This window comes from Schistocerca serialis, chromosome 3 (assembly GCF_023864345.2).
Source record: "Schistocerca serialis cubense isolate TAMUIC-IGC-003099 chromosome 3, iqSchSeri2.2, whole genome shotgun sequence".
Taxonomy (NCBI): domain Eukaryota; kingdom Metazoa; phylum Arthropoda; class Insecta; order Orthoptera; family Acrididae; genus Schistocerca; species Schistocerca serialis.
The window spans coordinates 641,695,530-641,721,355 of record NC_064640.1 but is presented as its reverse complement, the minus strand read 5'-3'; the positions used below and the strand labels follow the sequence as shown (position 1 = coordinate 641,721,355).

At 39.0% G+C, this 25,826-nt stretch overlaps 1 protein-coding gene across 2 annotated transcripts in view; it reads left to right on the top strand.

The window, feature by feature from the left end:
* Positions 1 to 25,826, top strand: part of LOC126470524 (26S proteasome non-ATPase regulatory subunit 2) — a 123,434-nt gene that overhangs the window by 20,875 nt on the left and 76,733 nt on the right. For both annotated transcript variants that reach the window (XM_050098443.1, XM_050098442.1), the window contains exons 5-7: positions 3,962 to 4,120; positions 8,637 to 8,781; positions 18,402 to 18,609. In XM_050098443.1, coding sequence (XP_049954400.1) covers positions 3,962 to 4,120; positions 8,637 to 8,781; positions 18,402 to 18,609 — 512 coding nt within the window. The remainder of the gene's footprint in view (positions 1 to 3,961; positions 4,121 to 8,636; positions 8,782 to 18,401; positions 18,610 to 25,826) is intronic.

Here is a 25,826-nt window from a genome sequence, read left to right as displayed (position 1 = left end):
AACCACTTCAGTTGAATTTCAGGATGGTTCCTTGAACAAACAAGATTATGACAGAATTCCATCCGCATCCATTTTCATTCCAACTTGAACTGAGCTTCTAATGATCTCAAGCATGTAGAGATGTTTGCTGAAGCCTTTTCTTTGTACCCTGTCTGGCCTTTCCACCGATCTTTCCCACAACTGTGCTCACCCTTCTTTCTGATCCAGAATTTATCCTTTGTTTCATGTTTCATATGAAAAAGTTTTCAAGATTTCTGAAGGGAAGAAGATTGTAAAATATGTTTGGCATTGGTTGAATTCACTTTTTTCTAGTTCTGATGTATGTTTCACTTTTCTAGGCACTTCTTTATGAAAAAATTACTGGTCTTCTCTCCCAGTGTACATAGTTGTGTAGAGAATAGAAGTATACAGTCAAGTTTTGTTGGCAGAGGGATCTTTGTCTATGATGAATGAATTTTATCACATGATGTGACTAAGCAGAAATTGTATGGTTGCTATGTTGTCTACAGGTGCATATTTCTGAACAGCTGTTGGTTTGTGTCCCAACTGCTCAATATATGTTGTGTTTCTTACATACATTGGTATTATTCCCTGCTGATTGGGCCATTTTCTGGGTGCTGTTTTGGTTAAGAGCAATATTTCATCATGTTACCTGTGCAGGGAGCATACAGTTGAATGTAGAGAGTGTAAGAACAATTCCTTGAAACACAAATTGTGTTTTGTAGATACCTGAGTTGTAATTATGCTAACATTAGGCATATGTTCATGAGTAATATATTTATGGCGCATTGAAGTTTTATTTTTCACATGGTCTTAAAATAACGTAAGCAACTTATTGTTGGTACTGTTTGCAAGGCTTTTTAACAAGAAAAGAGATTTTTATTACTCTGTAGTGTTTTATTTCTTTGTTATCAAATAATATCCCATCTCAGGAGTATCATAGAAGACTTTATCAAAGTGATTTAATTCGGATTGTGGGACATTCAGTAGAGAGCATCAGTGCCTTTATCATATCGTTTGCTAACTGATAAGAATACAGACATTGTGTGTTTACTGTAGTTAACACATCAAGGTTTTGTGTAGAGGGTAAGATTATAAAATTTTAACAAATTGAGCTTGATACATCGCATGACTTACTAATTCTTGGTGGAATATAGTAAAGTTGTTCTACTAGAGAGTCAGTTTAACAGTGTGTAAAAATACAGTATTTCACTTGTATGGATAAATGTGCGTACACGGATTTGGCTATTAGTTGATAACTTGATGTTGTGTTTCATGCCATTCATAAGTATAAATTAAATTGTGTTTCTTTTCGGTATCCAACCTTATGTAGACACATGTGAGAGTAGATTTTTGTAAGAATTTGAAGCTTAGAATGTAAGGAACTACAGCTGCAGTTAGTCACTTAATGGTATATTAGTCTATTTTCTAGTTCTGAGCCACTCCAGTTGCAGAGGTTTACATAAATCTGAAGATGAGTGTGAAATGGCTGGAAACTATCAATGAAAATAAGCTAAATATGTTGTTAATTTACTGGTAGCAAGTATTTATAGCTATAATTGATTTGAGATCCATAAAGAGATGCCTAATAAAGAATTCATTTTGGTGACTGATATAATTTCTTGATATAAAACAGATGAACATGCATTATTTAGTTGTGCTGCTTTCTAAAAGGAAGCTATTTCAACATAGAAATGAACTGGGATGTCATCAAAAGGTTTGTGAGCTGAATGGAAATGGATATCTTACTTGTCCGTGTGAAAACCATTTCATGTGAACATTGCCTTGCATTTCCAGAGCGTATCAGTTTGGTAGAAGTCTGCTGTGTATTTTTTTTTTTTTTAATTGCTAGCTGAAAGTTTCAGATGTAAATACGAAATGAAAAGAAAGTAAGGGAAAGTTTTGACTATTTATTCTTGTTTGAAAAAGAAATAGTTGTTCATAACTTTCCAACTCATCTCAATAAAGAATTTTTTGTATCCTAAAGAATGTTCTTACTGTGCAAGAATTTTGTGGTAGTATAATGGAATGTGACCCAAAATGCTATTTTTTAAAATAACTGTCTATTACTTTAAAGTTTATTTATTTAAGACAAAAAACTTTTTGGACCTACGAGTTGACTTTGTCTGCTTGTAGGATATGTTCTGAAGGAAATCAACAGTGTTCTTGTGGTTTCTTGTCCTGCTCTTCATTTGTTGTAAATTTTTTTCATCTCAGATGGGGTGTTACACTATTCAATCTAATTGAGATAGCATGTTTGGGTTTAGTAAATAACTGCTTTTAAATATGAAAATTAGTTTTTGTGCAACAATTTTTTTGGTGTTTTAGGCAGTCTACATTTTAAAGGGGAACGCTGACTGCTGTAGAACATATCTGTTGCAATAGTGTGTCAGTGAGATAATTAATAGTCACTGACAGAATAGGTTCCATCATGAAGTGAAGTGCACCAAAATTACTTCGAGTGGTTGCACAATAACATTTAAACAGTTAATAATTTCTATAATTTGTAGACATTTTCATGATAATACTGCAGTTTTATCATAAACACACATACACACACAAAGTGTAGGTAACTCTGTACTTGTGGTATGCCGACAAAAATGATGCACTGGCAGTGATTCACCTCCAGAGTTGTAGTATGTTATTTCTTGCAGTTAAGTTTTCTGTAGAGAAAGTAAATATGATATTTTTGATAGTTAAAAAGAAAAGAGGTAGATGCCGGGAGGATTCTGGCTACTGAAATGCATATAAATCTTTTGGATTAAGAAAAAAAGGCACACTTTTTTTAGTATTATGACTTGGTTTCAGCTCCTAAGTATTTTTATTACTTCTCTAAAAATTATGTTGAAATTTTCATCTCTAAATAGCAATCAATTTGTAATAAACTACAGTGTTGAAATAAGTACAGGAAAAGTAATTGACCCCTCTCAAAACATATGTAACTGACACATTTTTGTGGCTAACGAAAACTAAATAGAGCAAACAATGAACAGTTTGTTTTTATGTCCTAAGAGTACTTCTTATGCCATTTTGTTTTATTCACATTTAAAAGTTATATCAAAGAAGTGGGGTACATTTACAGTCCTTATATTGCTGAAGTAATTCATGAAAGTTGTCCATCACCCCCAGTCAGTCAGTTTGTGTGCAATGAAAATGTTTTCTAGGGAAGTTATGTTTTTTAACTAATCAGTAGGCTGATGACTGTGATGGTACATGTTTGAGTTGAACATTGTGCAGAAAAAAATTACACATTGATGACATCAATGACCAAAGTTACTTTACAATGAGATGTAATGGCCAGGGAACATCTACTTGAGGTAGATGTCCGCATAGCACATCAGTGTGTGGGCTGTGAAACCAAAAGTTATTTTGCTTTGCATTACAATGAGGTGCCATCATATTCCAATAACTATCAAAGTTCACAATCACTGTAACATTATCTTCTTTGAAGAAATGCAGACCCCCAGGTAGTGAAAACTGTTGCTTTGCACCATGTATTCAGCCAAAGATTATGCAAGAGTCATTTCTGCAGCTGATGAGGGTTGTGTGCCCAGTATCTGAAATTTTATTTGTTGATGTTCTTAAATGACATTAAGACTGTTTAACTGAGGCCAGACTTGTTGTGGTGTGGAAAGTACAGGTTTAATGAAGTTTAAAAAGTACACATAAAAGCTCTTTATGTCACTGTAAAAGATTCATTGTTTTTAAAAAAAATCTCAATTGTTGTGGCAACAGAAAATGGCATGGCATTCACTTACTAATGCAATCTTCACTACCACCATAACCCCACCACTCTTAGAGTATTGGGCCTCAGAAATGGGTCAGTTATTTTACTGTATCATGAGCTGAGTGACTAACATGTTGAGCTTAAGCTATCAGTTTTGCAGTGTTACTTAATTTACATAGTGTTTTGTTGTCAGTGCACTGTTTTATTGTGGTAATCTTATTTCTTCTCTTTCAGCTGTGTGCCGTATGTAGCTGATCCAGAGAATACTACATTGTTACAAGCAACTCTTAAACTTTTTCGCCGTTTCAATCAATACCCACAAGCCTTGCGAGTTGCGATGCAACTAAATGACCATAATTTAATAGAAAAAATATTCACGTCTTGTCCTGATCTGTAAGTAATAAGTTATGGAATGTAATGTACACATTTAGAATTTATACAGATGGTTGTACTTTCGATGAGACAACCAGCCATCCACTAGATTACTGCAGCTCATTTCAAATTTATCGAGACAGATAAGACTTTGATCTAGTGTACCATTTCCTAAATGGCTTATGGTTTTATTAAAATAACTTTGTGATTGGCATTTCATCAAGTCAAGCGGTAAGGATCAACTGCCAGCCAATCATAGCTCTGTATCAAGTGTCACATACTTGCTATGCTGTCTCTTGGGGATGTACCCGCAGAGCTTTGGCAAGTGTGGATAGCTGCAAGCCAGTAATATTCCCCTCCTCCCTCCCTTCACTCCCTCCATCTAATAAAATTTATCAAGCACAAAGTTATTTTGTTCGATCTATAGTTCAACTTTTTGTTTTCTGTTTGTGTTACTATATAGGATAACTGTCAGGAGAGCTACAGTCACTGGGGAGATTCCCTAGTAGTAAGTCAAGAACTGTGGCTGCATACTCAAACTTTTTGCATGTTCCTCATTTTCTACAGAACAAATGCTGTTGCTGATACTTTTGTGAAGGGCTGCAGGAAAGTCTTCATTTTTAAAAACCACTTGCTGCACAGAGACAATTTTCAATTTTTTAATCATAGGTCGGGCAGATTGTCAATAACTTACGAGTAAAGGGCACCACTCACTGATAAGCAAAGGCGTTGAGTCATTCATGCATGCCCGCACCTCCCCCAGCCCACACACACACACACACACACACACACACACACACACACACACACACACACACAGATTTAAATATGCTGGCAAAATGTTGGGGCACAGAGTGAGGTGCTCGTTCCTTTTCATATGTCTTCGCAACATTATCCCCAGATATTTAAACGAGATGACTGTGTCAAGCAGGATGCTGCTAATGCTGTGTCTGAACAGGTTTGTTTTCCCTACTCATCTGCTTTAACTTACATTTTTCGGGATTTAGTGCCAGCTGCCATTGGTCACACCAAGTTTGTCTAGGTCAGTCATTGATCTTCAATACCTTCCTGTACACCACAGCATCGTCAGCAATCTGTCACAGATTGCTGCCGACCCTTTCCGCCAGATCATTTATGTTTGTATAAAATAGCAATGGTCCTATCACACTTACCTGAGACACCCCTAATGTTACCCCTGTCTCTGATGAACACTCGCCGTCAAGGACAACATACTGAGTCCTATTACTTAAGTAGTCTTCGAGCCAGTCACATATCTAGGAGCCTATTCCATATCCTAGAACCTTCATTAACAGTCTGTAGTTTCCAGAAGATAGCAAGTTTTCATTCTCATTTGTATGTGCCTGTCGATGACTCAGTGCCTCTGCTATTCAGAGTGGGACTCCTTTACTCCTAAACAGGTTTTTAACCAGGTCTTTTCTAATTGTAAGGCAGATACGATAACATAAGAAGCTGCATTTATTTCATTATTTATGAAAGTGTTATTTTAGGTATCCATGTGTGTAATCGAGACATCACTCCATTATGCAAGTGCAACGTGAAATTTCTTGGCCTGGCATTGAAATAACATTTTCTCCCAAATGCTCTTACATTTTGAGATTGTTTCCTTTTAAACCTCTATATATTGTCCAACATTTTTCCAGTGAGTAGATTCCATGCCAGAATTGTAATGCCAAGAGATCTACCTCCTCTTTGGACTCATATTGTTTCCAGCTATAAATTCCTTTAGATGTGCACATTAGTAAAAGTGCAAGGACATCATACTTGGTGATTTGGGGTGTATGTTCTAGTGATTCATACTTTAACCTGTAAGGGCAGATGGATTTCCCAGTTAAAAGAACCCCCCTCCTCACCACTTTTGCAATAATCTGGGCAGTTTTTCTCATATTTTTCACTACAGTTGATCATGACCTGTGAAGTTCGCAGCTCGTGGTCTAGTGGCTAGCGTTGCTGCCTCTGGGTCCCAGGGTCCCAGGTTCGATTCCCGGCCGGCTTGCGGATTTTCTCTGCCTGGGGACTGTGTGTTTGTGTTGTCCTCATCAATTCATCATTATTTGTGACAATGGTTAGACTGGACTGTGTTCAAAAATTGGGCTGTGTAAAAAATTGAGACTTTGTATGGGTGCCGATGATCCTACAGTTGAGCGCCCCACAAACCAAACATCATCTGACCTGTGAAATATTTATCACTGTTTTACCCTTTGCACGGTAAGCAAGAAGGTGAATTTTTATGCACCAGTCCGCAGCTCGTGGTCGTGCGGTAGCGTTCTCGCTTCCCGCGCCCGGGTTCCCGGGTTCGGTTCCCGCCGGGGTCAGGGATTTTCTCTGCCACGTGATGACTGGGTGTTGTGTGATGTCCTTAGGTTAGTTAGGTTTAAGTAGTTCTAGGGGACTGATGATTATAGATGTTAAGTCCCATAGTGCTCAGAGCCAATTGAACCATTTTTTATGCACCACATCAAATATAGTCATAGTAGTTCTGTAATATGAAATAAAAGCCACCTTTTTTGTGCAGAACCAACAGCCTGGACAAATCATGTTTGCTTCTCCTCTGTGTTCAGTCATATTAACCCAATATCATGGTTTGCACTTTCATGGTTTCACCTGTGGTTGCGATTTTGAGACTCCTTTTTGTGGATTATCTGCAAGAGAAATATGGCTACATTTAAACTCAGTTGCCCATTTCTTTATTGTTGGAAAGTAAAGGGTAGACTCCTTGTAAACTTGCTCTAATTTTGGATTCATTTTTGTTGTTGATAAATCATTGGAGACAATGATTTTGACAGTGTCATAGTGGTGTTCTAGTTAATTCATTGAATTGAAATGTCCAGTACATGACTGCTGTAGACAGCTTTAGAAACAGGACTATTCAAAAAATCAAATTGATGTTCGATTTGCATTGTTAAACAACATTTAGCCGTATAAAAAAATTCATTGATCGGCTACACCATCTATATGCCAGGTGAAAAAGTTTTCGTCTTGTCTTCAAATATGGTCTTTTGACATGGATTCTATCCAATTTTACAAGGGCTTATCCAAGTAAGTTGCAGTAGAAGTTGTACCACAAGGTGCCTCATATTCTGTAATGTCGTGCTTACATTTATGTGTTAAAATCATCATTCATTTCAACTGTAATCTGAATTTTTCATCCAGGGAGTTAATATTTTTTGTTTTCATAGACTTAGGCAGAGAAATGTTCATGGTTTCCTAATGAAATCTCCAGCCCAGTTTTCATATCATTTGGTTCCACCAGCACATCATGTACACTAAATAGGTTTTCCTGTGTAATATTTAAATTTTGAAATCTGTGTGTAGTGTGTTGTCAGCAATCACTTTAATTACACCCTGTCATTTTCCCATCTACACTCTTCAGCATCCATCTGTCACTTAGCTGCCCCCACAAGTCCTGCTTCAAAGCTATCTGAAAAGACATAATATGTGACCTAGAGAAGTCATACACTACTACTTCAGTGTCAGCCACTGGTGTTTCACAAAGCAAACCAGAGATACTTTTATGTTGGAAAACGATGTTCTTGACAATACTGCTGGCCCTTCATCTTTCTTCATGTGAACAATTGGTAAGTAACGCAGTTCAGTATTATTTGTTTATTGTGAATTCCTGTATTCAGATGTTGATCAAAGGTAAACTGCAAGGTCCACACAGATGTGATGAAATAACCAACTGCTGTTTGTACATGCAAGGGCTTAGGAATATATCTCTCGTGTCATGGGTCCACACTTCTTGTTTTTCTCTTCTTTCTTTTTTCCCTGCATTCTAGGCATCAGTTTTTTTTCTCCATAAGTCTGAAAATGGTGGTAATTTTTATTTTAGTGACAGAAATTCCCTAGATGTGTTTGGTGGTGTTTTATGTGAGAAAGATTTCTTATTAATCGAATTCGCCATGGGAACTAATTTTCCCCATAAACTGACAAGAACACAATTTTAATAAATTTCATGATTGTTATGTATTTATATTTCAGTGCAGCTCAGACTATAAATCCTAAGTTACCGGATTCAGTCTTCAATTAGCCCTTCTTTTATCTGTTACTTATCTTTTCACACCTCTAGCAATGATATATTAATGTGAAAAATGCCATTGGCAAGTTGTGCTGTAGCTGGGAGTCCATGTTAGACTCCATGTTCCCCTACAACTAGCTTGGTAAGTCAGTTTGAAGGTTGGAGAAAGGTAGGCATGTATCACCTCCAACGTTACCGTGCCTAGTAAAGCACTGTAGTGTTAAAATCGTATTTATATTTCATGCAAAATTTGTTAAGTGAAGTACCTCTCAGACTTTTTTATTGTACTTCATTTTTTTTTCTAAATTTGTGGCATTTTCTTTATGCCAATTGAGTATCTGGTGCATTATTTATTTTTGCACAGCTTTAATTCCTTGTGACCTTATTTATTGTTACTATATATTATGTTTTGAATTTATTTTTGAGTGTTCATTGAGATACTATATATGATGTGAAGTGTTTGTGAATAAAACATTGCATATTTTGTTGTTGTTTCTATAGGTCCGTCCAGAAACAGTTGGCGTTTATGTTGGGAAGGCAGCAGGTGTATTTAGAGTTGAATGAAAATATGCCAGAGTATGATGACTTAGTGGAAATAATGTCCAATTCACACTTAAACAATCATTTCTTGAGCTTAGCGAGAGAGGTAAAATATTTATTAAATTGCCAGATACATTTTAAAAATGTCAGTTAAGTGGTATGTTTTGTGGAATAATTTCATTTGATAGAATAACTTTCTAATATTATTTAAGCGTTGCTAACATGTAGATTCAAAAATTTCTTCTCTTATTTCTTAATTTCTTTTCCTTATTGAAGTGTTACTATCCCAAGCACAATCAGTACGTGTGAGAATTTTATTTCAGTTTTTGCTTTGTGCATTCATCTGTGTGGAAGAAAAAAAAAAAAAATGGTTTGAGATTCTTTTATTGTAATTTACAGTTCGGTCACTCAAATGGTAGCATTAACTGATTTTGACTTCTTAGCCAGCCTTCATCAGATGATCTGTTTAAAAAGAAAGTAAAGGAAGGATAGTAAAATGCTAAGAAGCTAAATTACAAAGTCAAACAAACTTTTACAAACAACTATGCCCACTTAAATATGTTACATAGCAACTGAACAGGCCAGGAGAGGCACACATGATGGAAACGCATCTGCACACTGGGGTCGACTATAAGCAGGTTAAATGAAGCCCAGCCACTTTTAGTAATTCCTAGGTGACATACCCCAATAGGTAAGTATTTTACTTTGAGAATGGCATATCTCACAATCAGTTTTAGATTGTGGAGATTTCTTTTCCATTATGGTCCTGTCACATTAATGTGAGCTCTGCCTATGTTTGACATCAACATGCAGTAAACACTCACAGATGACAGATAGCAGTACTAGCAGTGGAAGGTAGATAAAGCACGTTAGGGGATGAGGAAAACGGTGGAGTTGTTATCTTAATTTGGAAACAGGGCGATTTATCTGATATTCAAAAGGGCACGATCATTGGCTTTTGGGCCAAGGGTGGAAGCATTTCTGAAACAACTGAGTTTATTTGTTAACTGTTCCTGTGCTGCTAAGGTTAAAGTATATGTGCATGGCAAAGTGGCACTATCTGAACCCAGCACTGAGGCAGCTGTGGTGCACCACATGCTGTAGATGACAGGGATGAACAACAGCTGCAGACATGTGTACAGGTGACCAGATGTGCAACTGTTGAGAAACTGACCATCCAGATGAACCAAAGGAGTAGCAGCAGTGTCTCCTCAGTGACTGTTCAGTGAACACTGCCTCTGGAGCAGGTGCCTGGTTAATTTTTGAAAAGGATAGATTGCTGTTCACCACATAGGGGAGGCACTGAGTCGCAGACAGGCCCAGTGAGAGAAAGACAAATTGTTTTCATTGTGTCTTTCTGTAACTCAATGCCTCCTTATGTGATTAGCAGGGAGTCTGTCCTTTCCGTATTGTTGTTATGCCACCCTGAACTTTCCGTTGTTTAATACTAATTTTTAGCACACAAAGTGGATAATGAAGATAGTGAAGTTGCCATACATACTAATAATGTTTACAGATATTCCCATATAAAATTACATTGAGGCAGTGAACTCTCATTGTACACACACAAAAAAAGTTTCGCACCAACCCGGTTCCTAGAACTCCTGAAGATAGACATTGACTGTGGATATTGTATCACAGACATAGTCCCTTTGAGTGTTCAGAGATGTCACTAAACCCGCCCAAACCATGCATGAGCAGTGCCTGTTAGACAGAGGGGGTCCGACAGCCGATCAGTTCCAGTCATTCCACCAAGGAGGTGGTACACGGCCCATGTTGTCTGTTGTTCAACCATGCCTGGATGCTCGGTACCACGGTTTGACTGTGTCCACATTGTTACTTTGCACCAGGATGGGCTCTCAATGAGGGAAGTGTCCAGGAGTCTCGGAGTGAACCAAAGTGATGTTGTTTGGACATGGAGGAGATACAGAGAGAAAGGAACTATCGGCGACATGCCTCGCTCAGGCCGCTCAAGGGCTACTATTGCAGTGGATGACCACTACCTACAGATTGTAGCTCGGAGGAACCCTGACAGCAACGCCACCATGTTGAATAATGCTTTTCGTGCAGCCACAGGATGTCGTGTTACGACTCAAACTGTGTGTGGTAGACTACATGATGGGCAACTTCACTCCCGACGTTCATGGCGAGGTCCAATTTTGCAATCATGACACCATGCAGCGTGGTACAGATGGGCCAAACAACATGCCGAATGGACCGCTCAGGATTGGCATCAAGTTCTCTTCACCATTGAGTGTCGCATATGCCTCCAACCAGTCAATCGTCAGAGACTTGTTTGGAGGCAATCTGGTCATGCAGAACGCCTTAGACACGCTGTCCAGTGATTACAGCAAGGTGGAGGTTCCCTGCTGTTTTGGGGTGGCATTATGTGGTGCCGACGTATGCTGCTGGTGGTCTTGGAAGGCGTAAATGGCTGTACAATATGTGAATGCCATCCTCCAGCCGATAGTGCAACCATATCGGCAGCATATTGGTGAGGCATTTGTCTTCATTGACATCAATTTGCACCCCCATCATGTACATCTTGTGAATGACTTCCTTCAGGATAATGACATTGCTCAATTAGAGTGGCCAGCATGTTCTCCAGACAAGAACCCTATTGAACATGCCTGGGATAGATTGAAAAGGGCTGTTATGGACAACGTGATCCACCAACCACTCTGAGGGATCTACGCTGAATCGCCATTGAGGAATGGGACAATCTGGACCAACAGTGCCTTGATGCACTTGTGGATAGTATGCCACAACAAATACAGGCATGCATCAATGCAATAGGCGTGCTCTGGGTATTAGAGATACTGGTGTGTACAGCAATCTGGACCACCACCTCTGAAGGTCTTGCTGTGTGGTGGTAAAACATGCTGTGTGTGGTTTTCATGAGCAATAAAAAGGGCGGAAATGATGTTTATGTTGATCTCTATTCCAGTTTTCTCTATATGGTCCGGAATTCTCGGAACAGAGATGATGCAAAACTTTTTTTGATGTGTGTAAATGTCTGTGGTGTATAAACTAAGTCACATATCTATTACTTGCTATAATCTATATTCTTTTGGAGAATCAGTTTGAAGTTTGTCATACACAAATCTGTTGTGAAAGTCATGCCAAAATTTGATTTTAGTAAATCCTGTCAAATTGGATTTCTAGTGCTTAGTCTACAACTTGCATAGCAATGAAAAGGATTCTAATGAAGTTAAACAGGTTTACTTGGTAGTTATGGGATTTCATCTTCAGGATCTATTTGTTAATCTTCAAGTTTTGTCATGAGATGGTCCTGTAATGATTTGCATTGACACTTAGTCACAAGGATCTTGTCTAATGATAACAGATGTATTTTCATGACATTTTACTGACTAATGAGATAAGTATTTCAGCTTTGGTGTCAAATGGATGCAATAACTTCTTCATATATGCATCTTCATATTTTCACGGCGCAAAGACTGATCCATAAAATTTCAGGCGTGTAGCCGCATAAATTCGACTTCTTCTTTTAATGGGCACTCTATGGTGTATGATAACGTCAAAGTTTTAGCTTCGACTTCATCTTCCTGGCACTCAGTAGCGAAGGAAGCAATTGAAATTCAGTTGGTGAAGATTTTAATTAATAGAGGTAGTGGTTTCAGCTTGGGCAAATCATGGAATCCGGCATTTTATGTAATAAAATCACAAAGATGTTGTGACAGTGCAGCTCGCAGTGATACATCTATATCACCATGTGGATTGACTGCATGTCTACATATTTTCAGCCCTCTGCCACTAAAGGGCTCTGAATTGCAGATCATGTAACATGGTGTTGTGTAGCGTAACTATGTCAGTGCATGCTGTAATCCAGTTTCGAATTCAAAGAGTTTGTCCACACGTAGTGCACCACACCAAACAAGTGCTGTAACATCTGGAACAAAATCTGACATCTTGTGTTCACTGTCATTCATCATCCTCCATACAGTTCTGACTTGACCCCATCCAATTTTCATGTTTCCAAACTTGAAGAACACCTTTGAGGACATCACTTTGATAGTGATGAAGCAGTGCTAGCAGAGGTGAGGTTGTGGCTCCATCAGCAAAGTCAAACATTCTGTTCTGATGGTCTCAACTAACTTCTCTCTCATTAAGAGAAAGGTGTTCATCACCAGGGTGACTATGTTGAGAAATAAATATGTAAACATGTAGTATAATGATGTAGAATGTTAAAGATTTTTTTAATGTATGAGTCTTCTGTTAATTCTTCGTAGAAGAATTCCGTATTTAAGGTTGAATAACAAGTACACTGTTTTTTTGGTCTAATGATTTTTGTTTATTTCAAACTTGTTTTGGGCTTATTGGGCCAGCTTCAGGAAACAAGTGACTAGCGTCTGAATGGGACACTAGTTCTTAGGTAAGCGACCATCATAAACCAAGAGACAATCCACTTCCATAGAGTGTTGTACATCAAATTTGTTTCTTAATGTTGAAATTACACTTTACACAATGGACTTTATTAAGCACAATAAATAATTAAACTACACAATATTACAGGTTGAATGGTTATAACACTAAATTTTGTGAAGTCTTGACATTGGATGAGAAACTGTTAAACAGAGTCTGTCTGCTTAGCTAGGTGGCAATGTGCTCGCCTCCGATGCAGGTGGGACTGGGTTTGGTTCCCGGCCAAGTTGGAGATTTTCTCCACTCGGGGACTGGGTGTTGTGTTGTCCTCATCATCCTCTCGTCCTCATCTCCGCCCAATGTGGCATCGACTGAAATAAGACTTGCACATGGCGGCTGGACTTCCCCGGATGGGGCCTCCTGACCAATGATGCCATACGCTCATTTCCATTTCCATTTGTTAAACAGAGCACTCTTCATTTATGTTGTGCAACAATCATGTTTTAGTTTGTTAATTACATTTTATGCAATGGGCAATATTGAACCTGGTGCTTGGTTAAAATACACAATATTACAGTATTACAAGTTATGGTGTTGAAATTTGTGGGGTAAGCAAGGTAAGGAATAGGAAATTATTGTATTTTAATTTTGTGTAGCAGTATGTGTCACTGTGGCAATGTGAGTAAGTGGTTGGTTGATTACATCATTTGAAGCTTAAGAGTGGGGATGTGCTCAGCTGTAAATTATCATTTAGAACCAGCTGGGGATTTTGAGCTACATGTTTGTTAATCTCAAGTGCTTCTAACGAGCTTAGTTTTATTCCCGTGTTGGCTATATGTAGTACTTCCATGTGGACTGGGTATCTGTGTCCTTCCTTCAATACATGTTTGGTAAAGGTGGAGTCTGACATATGTAATCTCCAGCCGTTTTTGTGTTCAATCAGCCAAATTATTATGGCCCTGCCTGTCTGTCTGACAAATATACACAGTTTGTTGCAGTCATTGCAAGTGATTTTATAAACACAACTGTTACTTAACAAATCTGTTTTGTCCTTTCTGTTGAATGGTGTATGAGCTGCAGTGCATCTCACACAAAATGAACTTTTGTAATTGCAGGATATGAGGGTTTTGGCTAAATATGGAAAGCACACCAGTTGGTTTTAGATATGACTGGTGCTGCAGTGGAAGCATACACAAAGGGCAAACATTTTTGTCTTTTCTTTCTTCTTCTTCTACATCTTTTTTTAAGGCTGTTGTCAATTAATTCACAGCTGTAGCCATTGGTTGATGCAATACATTTTATGGTGTCTGATTGTGGTTCATATAAGGCGAAGCACCAGGGAATGGAAGGCAGAATGTTTGTGTGATATTGAGTGTTGTGAACATGAGGGCATTACCGTGTCTGCTGTGGTAGATTTTCTGTAAATTTTGAAACTGTGTGTGTTTGTAATGACATTTAAGGGATTTTTCACCTATCTCCATGGTGACCTGTATGTTTTTCTTGGAATGTGTTCAGTTGTCTTTTGGTATCAGTCCACAGACACAGTACATCATCTACATATCAGTACCAATATTTGATACTATCACTGAGAGGTTCATTATGTAGGAAATGTCAATAGGACAAAAACAATGTACTTGTTATTCAACTTTTTAAAAAAAGTTTGTTTAATTTAAAAAACTTTAAGAAAGAATTCAGAGGCATTGCTTTTCAGCATGCCCTCATATTTACATTTGATGAGAATTATCAATGAGATTTATTGCAGTAGTTGGAACAACCACTATTTCTTCTGGTGCACTGATAATATTTTTTCCTGGGGCAAATACTTCTAGCTTGGAGAAGACTTGGTATTATTGATATAGATGACAAGAGCTGGACAGCACATATGACAGTGAATAAAAAATTAATGCCTTGTCTGTCATAAAAAAATTTAATAATGATCATGTTTCAGCAAAGTTTGTACAGCTCATAGCCTGAACTGTTCCATACTCAGTGCTACCATTCCACATAGTCACCATGTGTTTGTATACATTTGTGCCATTGTTGAACCCAATCATCAAAACCAGTCTGGAAAAACACGTAGTTTTGTTTCTTAGCCCATGATATTAAAGCTTTTTTTTAACCTCATCTGTGAAGAACACATATGGGGATGCTCTAATGGGTATCATAAGTGTGCAATATTGAGTGAGGATGTTTGGTAATGGAGAAACAGACATTGCAAATAAGCCATGCAGCAGCTGACCAACAATCTGACAGCATCTGTCACAGATGCCAGTTGAGGATGTGTTGATGAAGTGATTTAAGGAGAAAGACTTGTTAAAGTACTCAGACAACAGCAAAACCTGGGTTTTTAAAATCGTGGCTCAAGAAGCAAATCTTGAATTTTTTCATACAGGTTTTGATGTCTGGGATCAACGACGATGCACTTGTGTACAGATGTGTGGTTACTATGTTGAACTGTAGTGTTGGGTAGAGAACAATTCAGGCTATGATATGTATCGATTATGCTGTTGTGTGTCCATTATTAAATTTTTTGTGTCTCATTAGGTATTACTTTTTGATCCACCCTCGCAGCAATAGACTTCTGCATTCAGTTCTGCTGCCTTTGTGCATTGTAAATGACATCATCAAGTTAAAATTTCAAACTACTAGGAGATTAAAACTGTGCTGGTCTGGGGCACAAGCCCAGTACCTTGCCTTTCATTGATGGTGCTTTTACTGACTGAGGTACCCAAGCCCAACTCACTACCTGAACCTGGTCTAGCACATAGTACTGTAAATAAACTCCCCAAGTGGCAGCAGAACACACACATAAAAGAAGCATATAATTAGGCAAACTTTCGGAGACAGCGGCTCGTCCTTAATGCAGAAGGGTTGAAGAGGAAGGAAGAGGGGTGAAGGAAAAGGACTAGAGAGGTCTAGGAAAACGGGTAGATTTCAAGAAAGACACCCAGAACTGCAGGTCAGGAGAGATGTACCAGACAGCATGAGAAGGAAAGCTTTCTCATCACCTCTGGTAAGTCTGCCCTGACCTGTGGTTCTGCATGACTTTCTTGAAATCTGCCCCTTTTCCTAGACCTCTCCAGTCCTCTTCCTCTACAACCCTTCTGCCTGAAGAAGGAGCCACTGGTTCTGAAAGCTTGCCTAATTATAACCTTTGTTTATGTGTTTGTTCTGCTGCTGCTGCTAGGTGAGTAGATTTTTTTATCTATCCAATTAAAATATTTTGTCAAAAAGTGATTGTTTTCATTGTAAATAAACTCCAACAGGCCTGATCTGTGTTGATGTTGATGTGTCATATCTACTTAAGGGCATTTCTGATGAGTCATTCTATCTCAGTGAAACATTTTGTTATTGAGTGGATGGTACCTTATTCAACCCATGAAAAGAATGATAGGAAATCCAACTTTGAAGTGCATTTTTATTCCATAAGTTTTTGTCATACCATGAAATAATTTTATCACTTAAATTGTCTCATTGATTACTGCTTTCTTGGTGCCAAAAATCATCAAGAGTTCCTTGGGGGGGGGGGGGGGATGTCTCTGTGCCAGTGGTTAACAGGTCACTGTTTTATTAGCCCCTTGCAACTACTTGTCTGTGCAAAAACACATTACCAGTATATTTAATTTCCCAAAATACGTTTGTGGTGAAAGAGGTAAATGGGATATCCTGTATACTTCATAAAGTAGTTTAATAAACCCACCAGTGGACATTGCAATGGAGGTAGATGAGCTGACAGGGATAGCACAGTGAGATAGTGCAGAAACGTACCATTGAAGGTGCATGTGACGTGTAGTATGGACAGACCTGCTAATGGAGGTGTTTACCTATGGGTGACAGGAGGCCAAGCAGGTCAGTGCTTACACAGAGCCTTGCGCTTCATTACGTATGTTGTTGCTTAGTGCCTAGCCATTCACACTTGTTACAGGCTGAGTGATTCCCATGCCAATCTCTGCATGGGTGTGGACTCTCTGCTTTCCATAGATTTACTTGCACACTGGGTTCGTTTTCCTTTCATGAGGTCTGTGGTTCATTTTCCTCTCATGAGGTCTGTGGTTCATTTTCCTCTCATGGGGTTCTGTTGCATGCCTAACACCAAGTCACTGTTGGACCAGGAAGTATCCAACATGACCATGTAGTGTAGTGCATTGTCCCATCTGTGCAGATGCTAAAGGTAGTACTTAGCACATGGTGATATGAGTGAAGAATTTTCGTATACTTCTGTAGGTGTCACTGACGTTTTTGCATTGGCGAAGTTGAATTGTGTCCAAGTGAGTCTAGTATGTGATCTCTATTGCAGATACATTGTGTGTGTCCAGAATCCTCTCATTAAATGTAAGGCTTTCATATCCCCACCCCCGTGCAACTAATTTCTGTGTTTGATCCATATTGTATCACTTTGTATATTTATACCTGCAGCAATACTCTGTAAATCACACTTAAGTGCCTGGCAGAGTATTCATAGAACCACTTTCACAATGATTCTGTATTATTCCACTCTCGAACAGCATGTGGAAAAAACAAAGGCCTATATCTTTGTGTGCAAGCTCTGATTTCCTGTATTTTATTATGATGATCATTTCTTCCTATGTAGGTCGGTGTCAACAAAAATTTTCACATTTGGAGGAGAAAGTTGGTGACTGATATTTTGTGAAATCGTCTCGCTGCAGTGAGAGGTGTCTTCATTTTAACGATATTGACCCCAAACCCTGTATCATATCCATGACTCTCTCTCTCTCTCTCTCTCTCTCTCTCTCTCTCTCTCTCTCTCTCTCTCTCTCTCCTATTTCTTGATAATACAAAATGTGCTGCTCTTCTTTGAACTTTCTCAGTGTACTCTGTTAATCTTATCAGGTAAGGATCCCACACAGCACTGCAGTACTCCAAAAGAGAACCAACAAGCATAGTGTAGGCAGTCTCTCTAGTAGATCCGTTCCATCTTCTAAGTGTTCTGTCAATAAATCGCAGAATTTTGCCTGCATTTTACTGTAGCTTGTCAGGCAGAACTTGCATATTCGTTGAACAAACCTCGCGAGTAGTGCGCTAGTGTAGAGTTAGAGAATACAGAGGTGGGGCTGGATGTGCCTGATATAACAGTAGTCTAATGTTGTGATATATTTCATAATAGACACTAACTTTCACCAGTAGTGGCATTTAACAGGAACAGGTAATTAAGTTTAACTCTTTTGACTGACAGGTTATGTGAATTCACCCTTTACTGCCGTGTAACAATTTTACAACCCTGTTTATTAACACATGGACTCTTATTCTTGCAATTAATTATTGTGTGTACTCTGTAAGTGATTTATTTTAGAATTGATGCTAATTGCCTTTGTACTGTTGCAGCTTGATATCATGGAACCGAAAACTCCAGAAGATGTTTATAAATCTCATCTTGAAAACAACCGACCACCATTTGGAGGGGGCCAGGTGGACTCGGCCCGACAGAATTTAGGTGCAAGTTTTGTTAATGGATTTGTTAATGCAGCCTTTGGTCGTGATAAGTTACTTATGGAAGATGGAAATAAGTGGCTGTATAAAAACAAAGAACATGGTGAGTCTTTCATGTGAAATTATTCTACTTTATCTGCATGTGATGACTTATTATTATTATTATTATTATTGTTATTATTATAAATCAAACTTTGTTAAATAAGAGAAGTCAGTTCTGTATTTGAAGAGAAAGTCTCATTGACAAACCACAGTTTTTGTGGGAAAGGGGGGGGGGGGGTCGCACATACAGTCAGAGAGATAGCTGTGTTGTTTGATATGAAACGAGGAGAAATACTGAGAAAGACAAAGAACAAAAATGAAAAAAAGTAGGGAAACATAAAATTAGGAACAAAATGTGGAATTAACATTTACTGTTAGTAAGACAGCACGGTAAATTGAAATTGTTTGAAGCAAGTAAGTAGCACTAATAAGTGTAACATGGAGATAAGAGATTATCAGCGATTGAAAAAATGAATGTACAGGGTGTCCAGAAAAGGACTCCCTGATTTCAAAATTAAATATCTCGAAAATAAAGATAGATAGAGGAATGCAGTAAACGGTATGTTTATTGTGAAAGCTGTAAGAAGTTTATACAGCAGTTTGAAATAATAGTTACAAAAGCTGCTAACAGATGGCGCTGTAATCGCCATACGTAATGCCTAGTATAAATAGTGATCCGAAGCGCAGAGCGATCAGTTCCACTATTGAAACATGAAAGGAGGTTAGCGTACCGAAGGAAGAGATTAAAACAATGTACTCCATTGAACAACACGTTTTTCTGGTGCTAGAGTACCACAGGTTAGAAGATAGTCCTACGGCAACAAGGCGAAGTTTTCAAGCACGATTTAATGTTCCAAAAGGACCCGATGCGAAAACCATTCGTACGCTCTTCGCAAAACTTCAACGAACAGGCAGCGTAACTGATGACCTAGTGGGGTATGTTGGCCGCAAGCAAACCGCAGTTACGCCTTAAAATATCGCCACAGAGTCTGGAATTATTCAGCGAAATCCAATGTCATCCGTCCGTAGAATTGCATCTGAGACTGGTTTGAAGCGTTCCAGCATGCAGAAAATACTGAGAAAGAGCCTACACATGTTTCCATTCAAAATTCAAAAGCACCAGGCCATACCCGTACGAGAGGTGCAACAAAGGGTTGCCTTTGCTAATCAGATGCTCACAGTGATTGATAGTGAAGGATTTGATGTTGGCTGCATCTGGTTTACAGATGAAGCACACTTCCACCTGAATGGATACGTGAATAAGCAGAACTGGCGATTTTGGGGTTCCGAAAAGCCATATTGGTGTGAAGCGAAACCCCTGTATTCTTCTAAAGTTACAGTGTGGGACGCAGTATGCAGCAGAGGCATTATTGGCCCTTTTTTCATTCGAGAAACGGTCACTGGTGCACGTTACATTGCAATTTTGGAACAATTCGTCACCACACAGCAAGCGTTAGAGGATCGACCAGGTACTGAATGGTTTATGCAAGATGGAGCCTGACCACATCGGACCGAACAAATGTTTCACTTTCTTGAGGAATACTTCAGAAATCGAGTCATTGCTTTGGAATATCCCAAATTTACTGGTACAGGCATGGATTGGCCTCCATATTCACCGGATTTGACTCCCTGTGACTTTTTTTTGTGGGGCACAGTGAAAGACATGGTCTACCCGAAGCATCCCGCTATGCTGGACGAGCTTGAATCGGTGATCTCTGTGGCATGTGAATCCATTTCGGTTGAGACACTACGAAATGTGATGGTGAATTCTTCGTTTGCGTCACCTCTGTAGTGCCAATGGTGAACATTTTGAAAACATTGTGATGTGATTGTTTGCAAAGATTGTTTTAATACGATTATTTCACTTGTGTATGCTGATATGAGCTGTACAGCGTACTGCGCCATCTGTTAGCAGCTTTTGTAACTATTATTTCAAACTGCTGTATAAACTTCTTACAGCTTTCACAATAAACATACCATTTACTGCATTCCTCTATCGATCTTTGTTTTCGAGATATTTAATTTTGAAATCAGGGAGTCCTTTTCTGGACACCCTGTAGATAATCTGCATCCACGTGACTCCACTACACATCACACTTAACTGCTTGGCAGAGGGTTCATGGAACCACTTTCAGTCTTTCTAACTATTACATTCCTGAATAACATGGGGGGAGGACAAAATATTTTCACATTCAGAGGAGAAAGATGGTGACTGAAATTTCGTGAACATATCTTGCTGAACAAAAGATACCCTTTTTTCAAACAATGGAAACTCCGGGTTGGAATATCAACAATGTAAGGAAAAGATAGATTGCTGCTTACTGTAAAGATGATATGATGAAATTATATACGTGTACAATTAAAAGACAGTTACGCATTAGTTTTGGCCACAGCCTTCATCAGAAAAAGAAACACACACACACACACACACACACACACACATTCATTCACAAAAGCAAGCAAACCTCACGCATATAGGACCGCCATCTCCGGCAGCTCAGACTGGAGGTGTGCTTGTTTTTTTGTGTGTGTGTGTGTGTGTTTCTTTTTCTGATGAAGGCTGTGGCCAATAGCTAATGTATAACTGTCTTTTAATTGTGCCTGTCTGAAACTTCACGTGTCATCTTTATGGTAAGTAACAATCTATCTATTCCTTACATTGTTGAGATGCCCTTGTTTCATTGCCAAACCAATTTGCATATAATATCCTTAGTACTCTTTCCTCTATATTGTGATAATGCAAAATGAGCTGCTCTTCTTATAACTTTCTCGATGATTTCCACCAATCCTATCTGGTAATGATCCCATACTATGCAGCAGTACTCCGGAAGACGACAGCCAAGCATAGTATAGACAGACACTTAGGTCATTTGTTGCATCTTATAAGTGTTGTGACAATAAACCAGTCAGTGGTTCACCTTTCCAACATTTTCTCTGTGACTGTTCCAGTTTGAGATGTTTGCAATTGTAATACCAAGGTATTTAGTTGAACTGAGAACCCTCAGATCTGTGTAGTTTATTGTGCAACAAAAATTCCTTATAGTACTTGCATTGAGGCCTCACACTTGTTATTGTTTAGGGTCAGTTTCCACTTTTCGCACCATACAGATATCTTACCCAAATCATTTTGCAATTCATTCTGATCTTGTAATGACTTTACTAGACTGTAGACAATGTCATCTGCAAATAGTCTTAGAGAGCCACTAAGATTCTCTACAAATTCATCTATGTGGATTAGGAATAGCAGTGCCTATAAAACTTCCTTGGGGAGCAAAATACCACATCAGTTTCACTTGATGACTTCCCATCACTTATTACAATCTGTGATCTTTCTGACAGGAAAACTGAGGTGGTATTCCATAGGGATACCATTTAATTAGAAGCCATAGTGTCTAAAGTCTTCTGGAGACCTAGAATAGAAATATGGAGTCAACTTGGAATCCCTTATCAGTAGCACTCATTAATTTATGTTAATAAAGAACAAGTTGTGTTTCAGAAGAACTATATTTTCCAAATCCTTGTGCACTGTGTGTCAATCAATCATTTTCTTCCAGATATTACATAATTTTGCATTGAAATCTGCACAAAACTTCTAGCTTCTGTAAAATACCAGTAATCCTGGAGATTTTCATAAAGTTTAAACACAGTATATATTCCAAAATCTTACTGCAAATTGATGTCAGTGATATGTGTGTAATTTAGCGAATTTTTTCCTACTTCCTTTCTTGTGTATCAATGTGACCTGTGCAACTTTTGTCTCTAGGTACAGTTGTTTTGTCAAACAAATGATTGTGTATAATATATGTTTGGTAAAATGGAGCTATTTCATCAGTATACTCTTAAAGGAACCTAATTGGTATACTCATGTTGACAGCTTTTATTTATTGAAATTGTTGAATATTTACTGCATCTTCTTTAGTGAAAGAATTTCAGAAAACTGTGTTCAGTAACTCCACTTTAAAGGAGCTGTCATCTGTAGCATTACCATTGTTATTGCGCATATGAGGTATTTATTGTGTCTTGCTGCTGATGTATTACTAACTCTACTCTGGAGGCACTGTCATAAGTAACAATACCATTGTTATCGCACAGTGGAGGTGTTGGTTATGTGTTGCTGATGGTATACTTGACATACAACCGGATTCTCGGGATTTTCTGCTAGATTAAGACTCTGAAGTGTGTGCAAAGTTTCGAGCTTCTGTAAAACAAGACCACAATATTTTTGCATTCAGCTGTGGCATGATTTTTGCTTCTGCAACAGTATCCTGACTTGCTTTGTGTACCATGGGGATCTGTTCAATGTCTCATTAATTTACTTGGTATGAAACTCTGACATTCTCAGTTGTCTTCAGTCATATTTCCTTGAATTTAAGCCACATCTTCTCTATGCTTACATAGTTAGTTTGGAAAGAATGGAGACACTCTTAGGAGGGCATCAAGCAAATATTTATCTGATTTTTTTTTAACAGGTATATTTGGCATTTATCTTTTGTGGATTTTTATTTTACAATATTCAGTCTTCCTACAACCATTTTTGATCTCTAATCCCCATATCCATCTGTACACCCCCTATCAGAAATGTCTGTTGCTAAGAGGACTAGTATTTATTACAACCATTTACACTTTGTGTGGACTTACGAACAAATTCCTTAAGATAATTTTAAGAGAAAGGGATTTAGTACAATTTTGGATGATGTTTTACACCTACCAGGTTGACACAAGAACTGCCCAACTGTATTGGCTATAAAAGTAATTACGACAGCATTATGTTTTGAAACCATACCACCTGGATACGTTGTGCCACATATAATGAATACCTGAACTGGGTTCTTTTTCAGTATTAAGATGAAAACTGATCTCCAGTCAGTGAACTGAAAACCAGTTTCTATGTAATTTGTAATATTTCCAAGTGAGTTTCTGATTTCTTTTGATTTCACACGGGTTATATTCTTTGTCATGTGACCAATTCAGCCAGTCAACATGGGCCTCAATCATAGCCAATAACTCGACTTCCCTTGTAGCGACACTGGAGATACATTGAAAGTATTGGAAACCAGTTAATGTTTCATCTGAGAGAGAGAGAGAGAGAGAGAGAGAGAGAGAGAGAGAGAGAGAGAGAGGGGGGGGGGGGCTACCTATAACATGTAAATAGTGTATGGATAATTCTATGTCTCACTCTGTTGTTCAGGATTGATCACCGAGTTTGGCAACAGTGGCCGACAAAATTATTCGGTGGTTGAAAAGACAAAATGTGGATCTCAGAACAGATTTGAGGGAGTCTGTGTTGTTCAAAACTATTTCACAGTTTGGTTTGTATATCATCAATGCAACTGTCCAAAGGCATGGACAAGAAATAGTAAGGTTACTCCCATATCATTGTTATATCAGTGCTAATGAAGGTGTATGCGTGCAAGTAAAACACTGCCTTGCTACAAAGAACAAGAAGTTGACCATCCCTGAAATTGAGAATATCCTTGTGGATGCTGTGATTCTAGTGACTTGTGAGACCTGGAAGGAAATACTGAACAGCTCCGCACGTGCCATCAGAGAGACAGCCAAAAATGAAGATATTGTCGAACAATGCATGAAAGAATGAATTGTTCATATGAGAGGAAGCAGTGACAGCTGGAACAGTGCAGGGAAAAGATTCATAATCATTTTCTGACTGTAATGGGAGCGGTGTTTTTCAGTTATCATAACTGCAACACAATCGGAGATATTGGAGGGGGTGCTATCACCTGATCATTGCATTGAGAGTACTTTTTATTAGATATTAGCAGTTAATATACCCATAATTTTTTCTGTCCCTCTTTGTAGAACAAGTTAATAAAGGAAATCAATGGAAATTCTAGGATGGAATGCAACAATATTATGAAAAGGATAGTTGCTACTCACCATATAGCGGAGCTGCTAAGTCGCAGATAGACACAACAAGAAGACTGTCACAAAACAAGCTTTAGGCTAACAAGGCCTTTGTCAAAAATAGACCACACACACACACACACACACACACACGAGCCCACAGGCTCTGGCAGCTGAAGCCAGAGTACAAGCAGCAGCAGCAGTAGTAGTACATGATGGGAGAGGCAACTGGGTGGGGGAAGGAGGTGGCTGAGGTGGGGAGGGGAGGGGGACAGTGAAGTGCTGCTGGGGAGCGTACAGGGATGAGGTGGAGAGAGGGTAGGGCAGCTAGGAGCAGTCGGGAGGTTACACATGGGGGGGGGGGGGGGGAGGAGGACGTGGGAGTGTGGAGGGGGGGGGGTAGCGGGAAAGGAGAGAAGTAGAAAGACTAGGTGCGTTGATGGAATAGAGGGCTGTGTAATGCTGGAATGGGAACAGGTAAGGGGCTATATGTGTGAGGACAATGTCTAACGAAGGTTAAGGCCAGGAGGGTTACGGGAACATAGGATATATTGCAGGAAGAGTTCCCACCTGTGCAGTTCAGAAAAGGTGGTGTTGGTGGGAAGGATCCATATGGCACAGGGTGTGAAGCAGTCATTGAAATGAAGAATGTCATGTTGCGCGACATGATCAGCAATAGGGTGGTCCAGTTCTTTCTTGACCACAGTTCGTCTATGGTCATTCACGCAGACAGATATCTTGTTGGTTTTCATGCCCAAATAGAATGCAGCATAGTGGTTGCTGCAGTTTATCTTGTATATCACAGGACTGGTTTCACAGGTAGCCATGCCTTTGATGGGGGAGGTGATGTTTGTGATTGGACTGGAGTAGATAGTGGTGGGAGGATGTATGGGACAGGTCTTGCGTCTAGGTCTGTTACAGGGATATGAGCCAGGTGGGTAGAGGTTGGGAGCGGTGGTATATGGTGTAGGTATATTGTGTAGGTTCAGTGGATGGCGGAATACCACTGTGGGAGTGGTGGGCGGAATAGTGGACAGGATATTTTTCATTTCAGGACACGACAAGAGATAGTCAAAATCCTGGCAGAGAATATAATTCAGGTGCTCCAGTCCTGGGTGGACTGATTTACGAGGGGAATGCTCCTCTGTGGCCAGACAGTGAAACTTTGGGAGGTGGTGGTTGTCTGGAAAGATAAGGCACGGGAGATTTGTTTTTGTACAAGTTGGGAGGATAATTACAGTCTGTAAAGGCGTCAGTGAGACCCTTGGTATATTTAGAGAGGGACCACTTGTCACCGCAGATGCGATGGCCACAGGTGGCTAGGTGGTATGGAAGGAATTACTTGGTATGAAGTGGGTGACAGCTGTCAAAGTGGAGGTATTGCTGATGGTTAGTAGATTTGAAATGGACAGAGGT